This window comes from Rhinatrema bivittatum, chromosome 2, assembly GCF_901001135.1.
Source record: "Rhinatrema bivittatum chromosome 2, aRhiBiv1.1, whole genome shotgun sequence".
In the NCBI taxonomy this organism is placed as follows: Eukaryota; Metazoa; Chordata; class Amphibia; order Gymnophiona; family Rhinatrematidae; genus Rhinatrema; species Rhinatrema bivittatum.
In genome coordinates, this window is record NC_042616.1 from 820196569 (window position 1) to 820210626 (window position 14058).

At 48.3% G+C, this 14058-nt stretch overlaps 1 protein-coding gene across 1 annotated transcript in view; it reads right to left on the minus strand.

The window, feature by feature from the left end:
- LOC115086302 (uncharacterized aarF domain-containing protein kinase 5-like) overlaps positions 1-14058 on the minus strand; it is a 44431-nt gene that overhangs the window by 19925 nt on the left and 10448 nt on the right. The window contains exon 2 of the mRNA XM_029592736.1: positions 7660-7767. Coding sequence (XP_029448596.1) covers positions 7660-7767 — 108 coding nt within the window. The remainder of the gene's footprint in view (positions 1-7659; positions 7768-14058) is intronic.

Genomic DNA, 14058 nt, shown 5'->3' on the forward strand with positions numbered 1-14058 from the left:
CCGCTCCGTGCAGGTTACTCCATATTTCTGTTAAGGGCAGTAACTGCCGCTCCGTGCAGGTTACCCTATGTTTCTGTTAAGGGCAGTAACTGCCGCTCCGTGCAGGTTACCCCCATGCCTTCTGTTAAGGGTATTAACTGCCGTTCCGTGCAGGTTACCCCCATGTTTCTGTTAAGGGTAGTAACTGCCGCTCCGTGCAGGTTACCCCCATGCCTTCTGTTAAGGATAGTAACTGCCGCTCCGTGCAGGTTACCCCCATGTTTCTGTTAAGTGCAGTAACTGCCGCTCTGTGCAGGTTACCCCCGTGTTTCTGTTAAGGATAGTAACTGCTGCTCCGTGCAGGTTACCCCCATGTTTCTGTTAAGGGTAGTAACTGCCGCTCCGTGCAGGTTACCCCCATGCCTTCTGTTAAGGATAGTAACTGCCGCTCCGTGCAGGTTACCCCCATGTTTCTGTTAAGGTTAGTAACTGCCGCTCCGTGCAGGTTACCCCCATGTTTCTGTTAAGGGTAGTAACTGCTGCTCCATGCAGGTTACCCCCATGCCTTCTGTTAAGGATAGTAACTGCCGCTCCGTGCAGGTTACCCCCATGTTTCTGTTAAGGTTAGTAACTGCTGCTCCGTGCAGGTTACCCCCATGTTTCTGTTAAGGGCAGTAACTGCCGCTTCGTGCAGGTTACCCCCATGTTTCTGTTAAGGGCAGTAACTGCCGCTCCGTGCAGGTTACCCCCATGTTTCTGTTAAGGGTAGTAACTGTCGCTCCGTGCAGGTTACCCCCATGCCTTCTGTTAAGGGCAGTAACTGCCGCTCCGTGCAGGTTACCCCCATGTTTCTGTTAAGGGCAGTAACTGCCGCTCCGTGCAGGTTACCCCCATGTTTCTGTTAAGGATAGTAACTGCCGCTCCGTGCGGGTTACCCCCATGTTTCTGTTAAGGGTAGCAACTGCCGCTCCGTGCGGGTTACCCCCTTGTTTCTGTTAAGGGTAGTAACTGCCGCTCTGTGCGGGTTACCCCCATGTTTCTGTTAAGGGTAGTAACTGCCATTCCATGCAGGTTACCCCCATGTTTCTGTTAAGGGTAGTAACTGCCGCTCCGTGCAGGTTACCCCCATGTTTCTGTTAAGGTAGTAACTGCCGCTCCGTGCAGGTTACCCCCATGCCTTCTGTTAAGGGTAGTAACTGCCACTCCATGCAGGTTACCCCCATGTTTCTGTTAAGGGCAGTAACTGCCGCTCCATGCAGGTTACCCCCATGTTTCTGTTAAGGGCAGTAACTGCCGCTCCATGCAGGTTACCTCCATGTTTCTGTTAAGGGTAGTATCTGCCGCACCGTGCAGGTTACCCCCATGTTTCTGTTAAGGGCAGTAACTGCCGCTCCGTGCAGGTTACCCCCATGTTTCTGTTAAGGGCAGTAACTGCCGCTCCATGCAGGTTACCTCCATGTTTCTGTTAAGGGTAGTAACTGCCGCTCCGTGCAGGTTATCCCCATGTTTCTGTTAAGGGTAGTAACTGCCGCTCCGTGCAGGTTACCCCCATGTTTCTGTTAAGGGTAGTAACTGCTGCTCCATGCAGGTTACCCCCATGTTTCTGTTAAGGGCAGTAACTGCCGCTCCTTCCAGGTTACCCCATGTTTCTGTTAAGGATAGTAACTGCCGCTCCGTGCAGGTTACCCCCATTTTCTGTTAAGGGCAGTAACTGCCGCTCCGTGCAGGTTACCCCCATGTTTCTGTTAAGGGCAGTAACTGCCGCTCCGTGCAGGTTACTCCATATTTCTGTTAAGGGCAGTAACTGCCGCTCCGTGCAGGTTACCCTATGTTTCTGTTAAGGGCAGTAACTGCCGCTCCGTGCAGGTTACCCCCATGCCTTCTGTTAAGGGTATTAACTGCCGTTCCGTGCAGGTTACCCCCATGTTTCTGTTAAGGGTAGTAACTGCCGCTCCGTGCAGGTTACCCCCATGCCTTCTGTTAAGGATAGTAACTGCCGCTCCGTGCAGGTTACCCCCATGTTTCTGTTAAGTGCAGTAACTGCCGCTCTGTGCAGGTTACCCCCGTGTTTCTGTTAAGGATAGTAACTGCTGCTCCGTGCAGGTTACCCCCATGTTTCTGTTAAGGGTAGTAACTGCCGCTCCGTGCAGGTTACCCCCATGCCTTCTGTTAAGGATAGTAACTGCCGCTCCGTGCAGGTTACCCCCATGTTTCTGTTAAGGTTAGTAACTGCCGCTCCGTGCAGGTTACCCCCATGTTTCTGTTAAGGGTAGTAACTGCTGCTCCATGCAGGTTACCCCCATGCCTTCTGTTAAGGATAGTAACTGCCGCTCCGTGCAGGTTACCCCCATGTTTCTGTTAAGGTTAGTAACTGCTGCTCCGTGCAGGTTACCCCCATGTTTCTGTTAAGGGCAGTAACTGCCGCTTCGTGCAGGTTACCCCCATGTTTCTGTTAAGGGCAGTAACTGCCGCTCCGTGCAGGTTACCCCCATGTTTCTGTTAAGGGTAGTAACTGTCGCTCCATGCAGGTTACCCCCATGCCTTCTGTTAAGGGCAGTAACTGCCGCTCCGTGCAGGTTACCCCCATGTTTCTGTTAAGGGCAGTAACTGCCGCTCCGTGCAGGTTACCCCCATGTTTCTGTTAAGGATAGTAACTGCCGCTCCGTGCGGGTTACCCCCATGTTTCTGTTAAGGGTAGCAACTGCCGCTCCGTGCGGGTTACCCCCTTGTTTCTGTTAAGGGTAGTAACTGCCGCTCTGTGCGGGTTACCCCCATGTTTCTGTTAAGGGTAGTAACTGCCATTCCATGCAGGTTACCCCCATGTTTCTGTTAAGGGTAGTAACTGCCGCTCCATGCAGGTTACCCCCATGTTTCTGTTAAGGGTAGTAACTGCCGCTCCGTGCAGGTTACCCCCATGTTTCTGTTAAGGTAGTAACTGCCGCTCCGTGCAGGTTACCCCCATGCCTTCTGTTAAGGGTAGTAACTGCCACTCCATGCAGGTTACCCCCATGTTTCTGTTAAGGGTAGTAACTGCCGCTCCATGCAGGTTACCCCCATGTTTCTGTTAAGGTAGTAACTGCCATTCCATGCAGGTTACCCCCATGTTTCTGTTAAGGGTAGTAACTGCCGCTCCATGCAGGTTACCCCCATGTTTCTGTTAAGGGTAGTAACTGCCGCTCCATGCAGGTTACCTCCATGTTTCTGTTAAGGTAGTAACTGCCGCTCCGTGCAGGTTACCCCCATGCCTTCTGTTAAGGGCAGTAACTGCCGCTCCATGCAGGTTACCCCATGTTTCTGTTAAAGGTAGTAACTGCCGCTCCATGCAGGTTACCCCCATGTTTCTGTTAAGGATAGTATCTGCCGCTCCGTGCAGGTTACCCCATGTTTCTGTTAAGGGTAGTAACTGCTGCTCCGTGCAGGTTACCCCATGTTTCTGTTAAGGGTAGTAACTGCCGCTCCGTGCAGGTTATCCCCATGTTTCTGTTAAGGGTAGTATCTGCCACTCCGTGCAGGTTACCCCCATGTTTCTGTTAAGGGTAGTAACTTCCGCTCCGTGCAGGTTATCCCCATGTTTCTGTTAAGGGTAGTAACTGCTGCTCCATGCAGGTTACCCCCATGTTTCTGTTAAGGGTAGTAACTGCCGCTCCGTGCAGGTTACCCCATGTTTCTCTTAAGGCTAGTAACTGCTGCTCCATGCAGGTTACCCCATGTTTCTGTTAAGGGTAGTAACTGCTGCTCCGTGCAGGTTACCCCCATGTTTCTGTTAAGGGTAGTATCTGCCGCTCCGTGCAGGTTACCCCCATGTTTCTGTTAAGGGTAGTAACTGCCTCTCCATGCAGGTTACCCCCATGTTTCTGTTAAGGGTAGTAACTGCTGCCGAGCATGCATCCTATTTTCAATTCCGTCCTTTGGAGATCCACATGTTTATCCCATGCCCCTTTGAATTATTTCACAGTTTTAGTCTTCACCACTTCCTCTGGAAGGGCATTCCAAGCATTCACCATCCTCTCCGTGAAGAAATATTTCCTGATGTTGGTTCTGAGTCGTCCTCCCTGGAGTTTTGAATCATGACCCCTAGTTCTACTGATTTCTTTCCAACAGAAAAGGTTTGATGTTAGTGCATCATTAAAACCTTTCAGGTATTGAAGGTCTGTATCATATCACCCCTGCTCCTCCTCTCTTCCAGGGTGTACATATTCAGATCCTTCAGCCTCTCCTCATAAGTCATTCGATGGAGACCCCCACCATTCTGGTCGCCCTTCTCTGGACCACCTCCATCCTGTCTCTGTCTCTTTGGAGATACGGTCTCCAGAACTGAACACAATACTCCAGGTGAGGCCTCACCAAGGCCCTGTACAAGGGGATAGCAAAATTGCTTACCTTGTAATAGGTGTTATCCCAGGACAGCAGAATATAGTCCTCACACATGGGTGACGTCAGTGACGGAGCCCTAACGCGGGAAAAACTTCTGTCAAAGTTTCTAGAAAGCTTTGACTGGCCCTGTGAGGCCACTGAGCATGCCCAGCATGCCATGATATTCCCTGCCACAGGGGTCTCACTTCAGTCTCGTATGTAGCAATAAGCTTTAGCAAAAATTAAGAATAATAAAAAGTATGAGACCCAACTCCGCGGGGAGGTGGGTGGGTTTCGTGAGGACTACATCCTGCTGTCCTGGGATAACACCTATTACAAGGTAAGCAATTTTGCTTTATCCCAGGACAAGCAGGATGCTAGTCCTCACATATGGGTGATTAGCAAGCTAGAGGCTGAGTCATTTTTGTAGTGAAGCAACAGTGAAGTATTGTTGAAAATGAGGCAGCCGAAGATCACAGCAGGTTGGTTGTAGAAGGAGTTGGGATTAAACTGGAAACAAGTTCTTTAAGACAGATTGTCCATAGGCTGAATCTTGTGATCCTTGTTTGTCCAAACAATAATGAGCTGCAAAAGTGTGAAGAGAACTCCATGTCGCTGCTTTACATATGTCAAGAACTGGCACTGAACGATAGTGTGCTACTGAAGTTGACATTGCTCTTACTGAATGTGCCTTTACTCGTCCTTGGAGAGGAAGGCCTGCTTTTTCATAGCAGAACTCTGTGCAATCTGCTAGCCAATTGGCTAGAGTATGTTTACCCACTGCTTTACCCGGTTTGTTTGGATCATAAGAAACAAACAGTTGAGTGGATTTCCTGTGGACTGCAGTGCAGTTTAAGTAAAATGCCAGCGCACGTTTACAGTCCAAGGTCTATAAGGCTCATTCTCCTTGATGGGAATGAGGCCTTGGAAAGAATGTGGGTAAAACTATGGATTGGTTCAGGTGGAATTCCGTAACTACTTTGGGAAGGAATTTTGTATGTGTACGGAGAACCACTCTGTCATGTAGGAATTTTGTATAGGGTGAGTACGTGACAAGTGCTTGTAACTCACTAACCCTTCTAGCCGATGTAATGGCTATTAAGAAGATAGTCTTCCATGTGAGAAATTTAACATCACAGGAATTCATGGATTCAAAAGGAGAACGCATGAGTCTTGTTAAGACTAAATTCAGGTCCCATTCTGTGACAGATGGCCGAATTGGTGGTTTAAGTTGAGTTAAACCTCTCATAAATCTACTGATGAGAGGTTGTGTGGATATAGGTGCATCTGCCATCTTATTATGGTAAGCTGAGATTGCACTTAAATGTACTCGTACAGATGAAGTCTGTAGACCAGAGTCTGACAGGTGACATAAATAGTCTAGTAGAGAAGAGGTGGAGCAGGAAAAGGGGTCAATATTGCTTTGCCTGCACCACAAAGTAAACCTTTTCCATTTTGAAGAGTAATTTTTCCGAGTTGAAGGTTTACGTGAAGCTATAAGCACTTGAGATACTTTTGTTGAAAGGTTTAGTGGTTTTAAAATTAAGCTTTCAACATCCATGCTGTCAGGGCAAGGGATTGAAGGTTGGGATGTCGCAACCGACCCTGATCCTGAGTTATGAGAGTGGGAGCTATTCCCAGGCAAATTGGCTTGCTGATCGAGAGGTCTAGAAGTGTGGGAAACCATACTTGTCGAGGCCAATACGGGGCTATGAGTATCATGGACCCTTTGTCCTGTTGTAGCTTCACTAGAGTTTTGGTTATAAGCGGTATCGGAGGATACGCGTATAGTAGGCCTGAGTTCCAAGGGCGAGCAAAGGCGTCCTTGGCTGGCTGATTGTTCTGTTTGTGTAGGGAACAGAATTTGTCCACTTTGTGATTCAGATGTGATGCAAAGAGGTCTATCGTCGGTTGTCCCCAACTGCGGAATATGGGAGTCGCTACTGAGGGATCCAGGGACCACTCATGTGGTTGGAATTGACGACTGAGTCGATCTGCTACTGTGTTGTGTATACCTGGCAGATAAGTTGGCCACTGTTGGAAACAGGATGCTGGGCTTGATGGACCCTTGGTCTGACCCAGTATGGCATGTTCTTATGTTCAAGCAACTTTTATTCACCTACAAGAGCCGTTACTGTGTAGCTCCTCACAACCTCTTCTATCTCTCCCTATGACCCTCCTTGTGCACTCCACTCAACAGGGAATTTGCTCCTATACCACATTCTTTTCTCCCTGCAATTCCTGACTCTGGCTTTTCCTCCTGACTGCACCCTATGGTTGGAATAGACTTCCTGAGTTGGTACGTCATGCTTCCCTCTCATGCCTTATTTAAAATCTAGTCTAAAACACACCTTTTTGATGCTGCTTTTAAACTTAACCCTTACAGGCTGATAAATTTTAACCATTTTTTAAATAAATAAAATTCCCAGACTCTTTTGTCCTGTATATCTTGATTAAATGTAAGCTCTACTGAGAAAGGGCTCTCTTTTATATGCTTTTGTAGAGTGCTGTGTAGTAATAGTAGGGATGCAGGATGCACAGGGAAAGGCATAAGCAGCTTTGAACCTCAGTTTTGGAGGTTGCACCTCCACAAGGATATAAACACACTGGAAGCAGTCCAGAGAAAAGTAACCAAAAGCCATATGAGATGAGATGAAGGCCAGAAGAGACAGAGGAATATGACAGAGATTCAAATGTAGGTATAAGTGCACAAGAAGCAAGCCTTTTCCTGAAGAAAGAATGCTCTAGAACAAGAGGAGACAGACTTGCGAGCAATCATGGGAAGGTGGTGGACGCATGGCTCTGCGGATACTGCAGCAGCTCTCTAGCAGGTACACAGAACCTGTGCCATAAATCGCATCTGGGGATGATCTGCCAGCCTTGCCCTGACGCTGCCTTTTTGCAATTTTCATCCCCTCCTTAGTTCCCCTGGTAAAATCTTAAAAAAATTCTCCACTACAGAAGCTAGAAAACTGAAGAGAATACAAACTATCGTGGCTGGGTAGGATGGCTAGTATAAAAATGAATGTTTGGCCTAGAACATCCTAACTCTTTCCAGCCCTGCCAATTTACATCTCAGTCTAGTGAAATATTACAAACATTGCAAAAACAAAGGCCATCTCTGGACAGAAATGGTTCAGTGCTGTAGCCCATCAAACGCTTTTGCCCCCATTCAGTTGCATTGGAAGGGCGTTCAGTGACCCTCTTCCCCTCTGAAGTGCTACTTTATCATGACCCACGCAAGCATAACCAGATGGCAAAGGAGCCCAGGTTTCTGCTGGGAACCAGTAAGCACTCAGCAATGGTATAAATCCATCTCCATCTTACCTTAATGCAATCTCAAACTTGAAGCTCTCCCAGGACACCATCAGCCACTGAAAGATGCTAAAGCCAGACGATTTCTGACTAACAATCCTGCTCCAGCCTCTCACCGCACTGCCAATAAGAATCAACTGTTCAGAAAGCACCCAATAGCAAGGGGATCTGTCACTCCCCCTCCCTCCCCCAGCATCCAGTGACAGGCAGATACCTCACCCCTGATGAGCAAATTCCCTGATGAGCAACCAGGGCAACCAAAACCCAATAGCAAAGGGATCTGTCCCCCACCGATGCCCAATAGCAGGAGGATCTCTCACCCCCATGATGCCCAGCACCCAATCATAGGGAGATACACCTCTACGCAGCAACCAGTGAAACCAACGTCCAATAGAAGGAGGATCTCTCACTCCCAGAGAAGCCCAGCACCCAATCATAGGCAGATACACCACTACTCAGCAACCAGTGAAACCAACGTCCAATAGAAGGAGGATCTGTCACTCCCAGAGAACCCAGCACCCAATCATAGGCAGATACACCACTACTCCACAACCAGTGAAACCAACGTCCAATAGCAGGAGGATCTGTCACTCCCAGAGAAGCCCAGCACCCAATCATAGGCAGATACACCACTACTCATCAACCAGTGAAACCAACTTCCAATAGCAGGAGGATCTGTCACCCCTAGTGATGCTCTGCACCCAATCATAGCCAGATACACCTCTACTCAGCAATCAGTGAAACCAACGTCTAATAGCAGGAGGATCTGTCACCCCTAGCGATGCTCTGCACCCAATCATAGCCAGATACACCTCTACTCAGCAATCAGTGAAACCAATGTCCAATAGCAGGAGGATCTGTCACTCCCAGAGAAGCCCAGCACCCAATCATAGGCAGATACACCATTCCTCATCAACCAGTGAAACCAATGTCCAATAGCAGGAGAATCTGTCACTCCCAGAGAAGCTCAGCACCCAATCATAGGCAGATACACCACTACTCAGCAACCAGTGAAACCAATGTCCAATAGAAAGAGGATCTGTCACCCCCAGAGAAGCTCAGCACCCAATCATAGGCAGATACACCACTACTCCGCAACCAGTGAAACCAATGTCCAATAGAAGGAGGATCTGTCACTCCTAGCGATGCTCTGCACCCAATTATAGCCAGATACACCTCTACTCAGCAACCAGTGAAACCAACGTCCAATAGCAGGAGGATCTGTCACCCCCAGAGAAGCCCAGCATCCAATCACAGGCAGATACACCACTACTCAGCAACCAGGGGGACCAACGCACAATAGCAGGAGGATCTGTCACTATGACTGAAGTCCAGCACCCATTGACAAGCAGATACACCACTACTCAGCAACCAGTGAAACCAACGTCCAACAGCAGGAGGATCTGTCACTCCTAGTGATGCTCTGCACCCAATCATAGGCAAATACACCACTAATCATCAACCAGTGAAACCAACGTCCAATAGCAGGAGGATCTGTCACCCCCAGAGAAGCCCAGCACCCAATCATAGGCAGATACACCACTACTCCACAACCAGTGAAACCAATGTCCAATAGAAGGAGGATCTGTCACTCCTAGCGATGCTCTGCACCCAATCATAGCCAGATACACCTCTACTCAGCAACCAGTGAAACCAACGTCCAATAGAAGGAGGATCTGTCACCCCTAGCGATGCTCTGCACCCAATCATAGGTAGATACACCACTATTTATCAATCAGTGAATCCAACGTCCAATAGAAGGAGGATCTGTCACCCCTAGCGATGCTCTGCACCCAATCATAGCCAGATACACCTCTACTCAGCAACCAGTGAAACCAACGTCCAATAGAAGGAGGATCTGTCACCCCTAGCGATGCTTTGCACCCAATCATAGGCAGATACACCACTACTCATCAACCAGTGAAACCAACGTCCAATAGCAGGAGGATCTGTCACCCCCAGAGAAGCCCAGCACCCAATCAAAGGCAGATACACCACTACTCAGCAACCAGTGAAACCAACGTTCAATAGAAAGAGGATCTGTCACCCCTAGCGATGCTCTGCACCCAATCATAGGCAGATACACCACTACTCAGCAACCAGGGGGACCCACGCCCAATAGCAGGAGTTTGGAAGACCAAGGCAGTTGTCTAGTGTTGTCAGGATGAGAGACTGTAAGACTAAATGGAAATCTGAGGGATTATAATAGTGGTTTCAACTTTCTAAGTAATTGGTGCTTTTTACTATATTTATAAATGATCTGGAAAGGAATACGACGAGTGAGGTTATCAAATTTGCATTGACACAAAATTATTTGGAGTAGTTAAATCTCAAGTGGATTTTGCAAGAGGACTTTGAGAGACTGGAAGATTGGGCTTTCAAATGGCAGATTCAAGTCACTTTTCTGATGGTCTGTGATCAACATTTTTCTGCCACATGTAGGATACCATTTGAAGGAACAAGAAGTATAAGACCAAAGAGTAAGGCTGGTCCAAGTAACCATAAGTAAATCATTCACATTTATTACATTTAGAGATCACCTAACACAAAATAGGCCTAGGCGATTAATAAATGAAACAAGCATAAAAACAGCAACAGCAAACGTAAAAAGGTACAAAATAAAATGATATAATATCACAAGACATAAAAAGATTAAAAATAAGCAAGTTTAAACAGAAATGTTTTAGGGAGACTGTTATGATTAGTGGGTATGTGGACCCTTGGCCCGAGGTGCGAGCTGATACAGCCTGTGGGGAGGAGCCCCACAGGCTCCTCCCCACACCGTCAGGAGGCGAGGTGTTGGAGTGTAGGGAAGCTCTGTGCACAGTCGAGGGGAGAGCCCCAGAGATGACCCCCATAGGGTAGCAGTCTGTACATTGCACTTGAAGAGACTGAAGAGAGAGGGCGCCAGGCAGATCACGGGATGATGGGCGCCCGAACAGCCAAGCAGGAAATTCTCTGATGGTGCAGACCGAGGGGCAGAGCCACAGCACAGTGGGCGTAGAGGGAGAGTGTAGGCGAACCCCCTGGGGCGGAGAGCCCGAGCCCAAGTCCAGTAGCTCACATAGACAGGTACCTGGAAATCAGAGGGTAGCTGGCTGAGTAATGGAGAAATAGACCCATGGAGCGGGACAGCTGTCAATTGTAGAATCACAAGGAGCAAGCCCCGAGGAGCGGGGAAGCTCAGGGTGGTCTTGGAGTAGGTGAACACGGCCCGAGAAGCAGGAAGGCGCGAACAGTCTTTGAAGGATACAGCGCAACCCCGAGGAGCAGGGAAGGCCAGCTGAGAACTCACAAATCGCTGCAGTAGTTCCCAAGGAGAGCTGAGAGCAGGAAACCAGATGGAACCCAAGAGGTGTGGGGCCAACCCAAGGAGCGGGGAAGGCCAGGGAACAGGTCCCCGTAGAGCGCACACTGACCCCCGAGGAGTGGGTGCCAGACAGGGTCCACGATACAAGCAGGAGCGGCGTCTCAGGAACAAGGCAGGAGTAGGACTCGTACGGAACTTGTTGCTAAGTCGGCTTGCTGGGGGTGAAGCAGGAGCTTAAATACCGGAGTCCAATGACATCATCAACAGGGGACGCCCCCGAGGTTCCCGCCGAAGAGGCTTCAAAGGCGGGACTTGTGACGCACGCGCCTAGGAGGACCCGACATCAGAGCCGGAAGTAATGGCATCCATGCCTCTGCGAGAAGGCCCGTGGAATGCGGCAATGCAGAGAGGCCCGTGCAGCAAGGAGACCCGGGGAGGGTAGCAAAGCAGAACAAGCTGTGAGTACTCGCGGTCGCAGCCGTCTGCGACTGACAGGCATAACAGAGACATCTGAAATTTTTGCCAGTTATATTTTCGTATCTCAAGGGGGAGCGAGTTCCAGAACACCGGTCCTGCGATGGAAAAGGAACAGTCACGTGTGATGTAAAGGCGTGCAACTTTTGGTGAGGGATCTTACAAGAGGAAACGCTGTGATGAACCAGGGAGCGAGTAGGCCCAAGGACAGGAATAATCGTTAACAAGGTTATATATAATCATACCAAGTTTATATTTAATGCATTCAGTTATGGAAAGCCAATGTAAGTGAACTAACTAATTCCAAAAAATGTGATCACATCACTCCAGTCTTAATGAACTTGCATTGGCTTCCTAATCACTTTCTAGTTAAATATAAATGTTTGATGCTTATTCACAAAACTATTTATGGTAATAATAATGAATGGCTAAACGCAACTCTTCATATTCATACACCTTCTCGCAATTTGAGGTCCTTAGGTAAAGCTCTTCTTTCAGTTCCATCTCCCAAGTCAGCACATCTTAATGCAGTCAGAGAGAGGGCCCTCTCTACAGCCGGTCCAAAACTCTGGAACTCTCTCCCACTTGAATTACGTCTAGAAGAGAATATTCAATCTTTTAAGAAACATCTGAAAACGTGGTTGTTTGTACAGGCTTTTAACACTGCAGTATGATTTTCTAAGTGACTCCCCCTGTGTAATTAATTTAAAGAATGTATATTTTAACCCTATTTTGTTAGTTTGATGTTGAAAGAATTTTATGTATTTTGTTATTTTTAGAATGAGTATAGTGTAATTTTATTTGTTTTTACTATTTATAGGGTTACTTTATTTTACTGAATGGTTTTAGGATATGTCGTTAAAGTCTGTCCATTGAATTGTGAACCAACATGAAGTGTATACAATATGTTTCGGTATATTTATTTATTTAAAGGCTTTTATATAAAATGCCTAAATAAATAAATAAATTAAAGTGGGTGTGATATGGTCTGAGCATCTTGTTTCAGACAAAAGTCGTGCAGCAGAGTTGATGAGAAGTTGGATGGGTCGCAAAGTGGAAAAAAAGGAAGAGCAATGTAGAGGGCATTGCAATAATCAATAACAGGAAAAATGGAAGCCTGGAATACTGTGCGAAATTCAGAAGAGGAGTTTTTTTTTAAGGTCAGCCAGCAGACGAAGTCTGAAAAAGCCCAGTTTTAAAACATGCTTCATCTGGGGTTTAAATGATAGGGTACTATCTAGGAGAATGCCTAGACTTTTGATCGGATTACTAATCGAAAATGAGGAAGTGTTAATGCAGATGGTAGTTTTGCAATACAGGAGAATGGGGACTGGAAAGTGTGAGAAATTCAGTTTTAGACATATTTAACGTTAATTTATTATGTTCCAATTGGATGTTCCAATGCAATTTAATCTTCAAAAAGCGATACTTATTTTAGACGTCAAGGCAATTTTCAAAAGGATGCAGACCACCAACACAGCCATGTTTCACCGTAGGGCAGGGGTCGGGAACCCATGGCTCGCGAGCCAGATATGGCTCTTTTGAGGGCTGCATCTGGCTCGCAGACACGTGTCGCCATACTTCGCGGTTCCCCGCTGACCCAGCTGCTCCCCGGTCCTCCGCCGCCCGGGCTTAAAATGCTGTCAGCCCGGGCGGAACGCGGCAGGACAGCTGGAGTCAGCGGCACCGGCGTGCTCTCTTCTCCTCCCCCCCCCCCCCCCCCCGCGGCCCGGAGGAGGAAGTGGAGAGCATCGGGTGCCTGCGCGGGAAGAAGAGACCACACTAGCGTGGTCTCTTCTTCGGCGCAGGCACCCGATGCTCACCACTTCCTCTTCCGGGCCGCGGGGGGGAGGAGAAGAGAGCACGCCGACTGGAGTCATCCAGGTGCCTGCGCGGGAATCATCGGGTGTCAGCCGGGTGCCAGCGCTGGAGTCATCGGGTGCCTGCGCGGGTCTTCCCGCGCAGGCACCCGATGCTCTCCACTTCCTCTTCCAGGCCGCGGGAAGAAGAGAGCACGCCGGTGCTCTCTTCTTCCCGCGGCCCGGAAGAGGAAATGGAGAGCATCGGGTGCCTGCGCGGGAAGAAGACTGCAGCGCGGCTCGGAGGAAAATGAAAATCTTCAACCGCGGCCGATGGGACTCCGCCTTCGCCTCCGCGAGGGCTGAAAATGAAGGAGGTTAGCGTTGGGAGGTGGCTGCTGCTGCCGCGAGTTCCCGGGGGGGGGGAAGGGGGAGAGAGAGAGTGAATGAGCGAGCAAGCATGTGTGTTTGAGATCCTGTGTGTGTGAGTGAGAGATTGCATGTATGTGAATGATTGAGAGCCTGTATATGTGAAAGAGAGTATGTCTGTGATTGAGATCCTGCCTGTGAGAGAGAGAGCATGAATGTAAGTTTACCATTGGGACCCTGTATGTGTAAGTTTGTAATTGAAAACCTGTTTGTTTGAAAGAGTATGTGTGTATGATTGAGATCCTTTGTGTGTGAGAGAGAGCATGTGTATGTATGATTAAGAGCCTGTGTGTATAAGTAAGAGAGAGATCATGTGTGTCTGTGTCTGATTGACAGCTGGTTTAGGTGATGGAACATGTGAGTATGTGATTGAGAGCCTGTGTTTAAATGAGAGAGAGA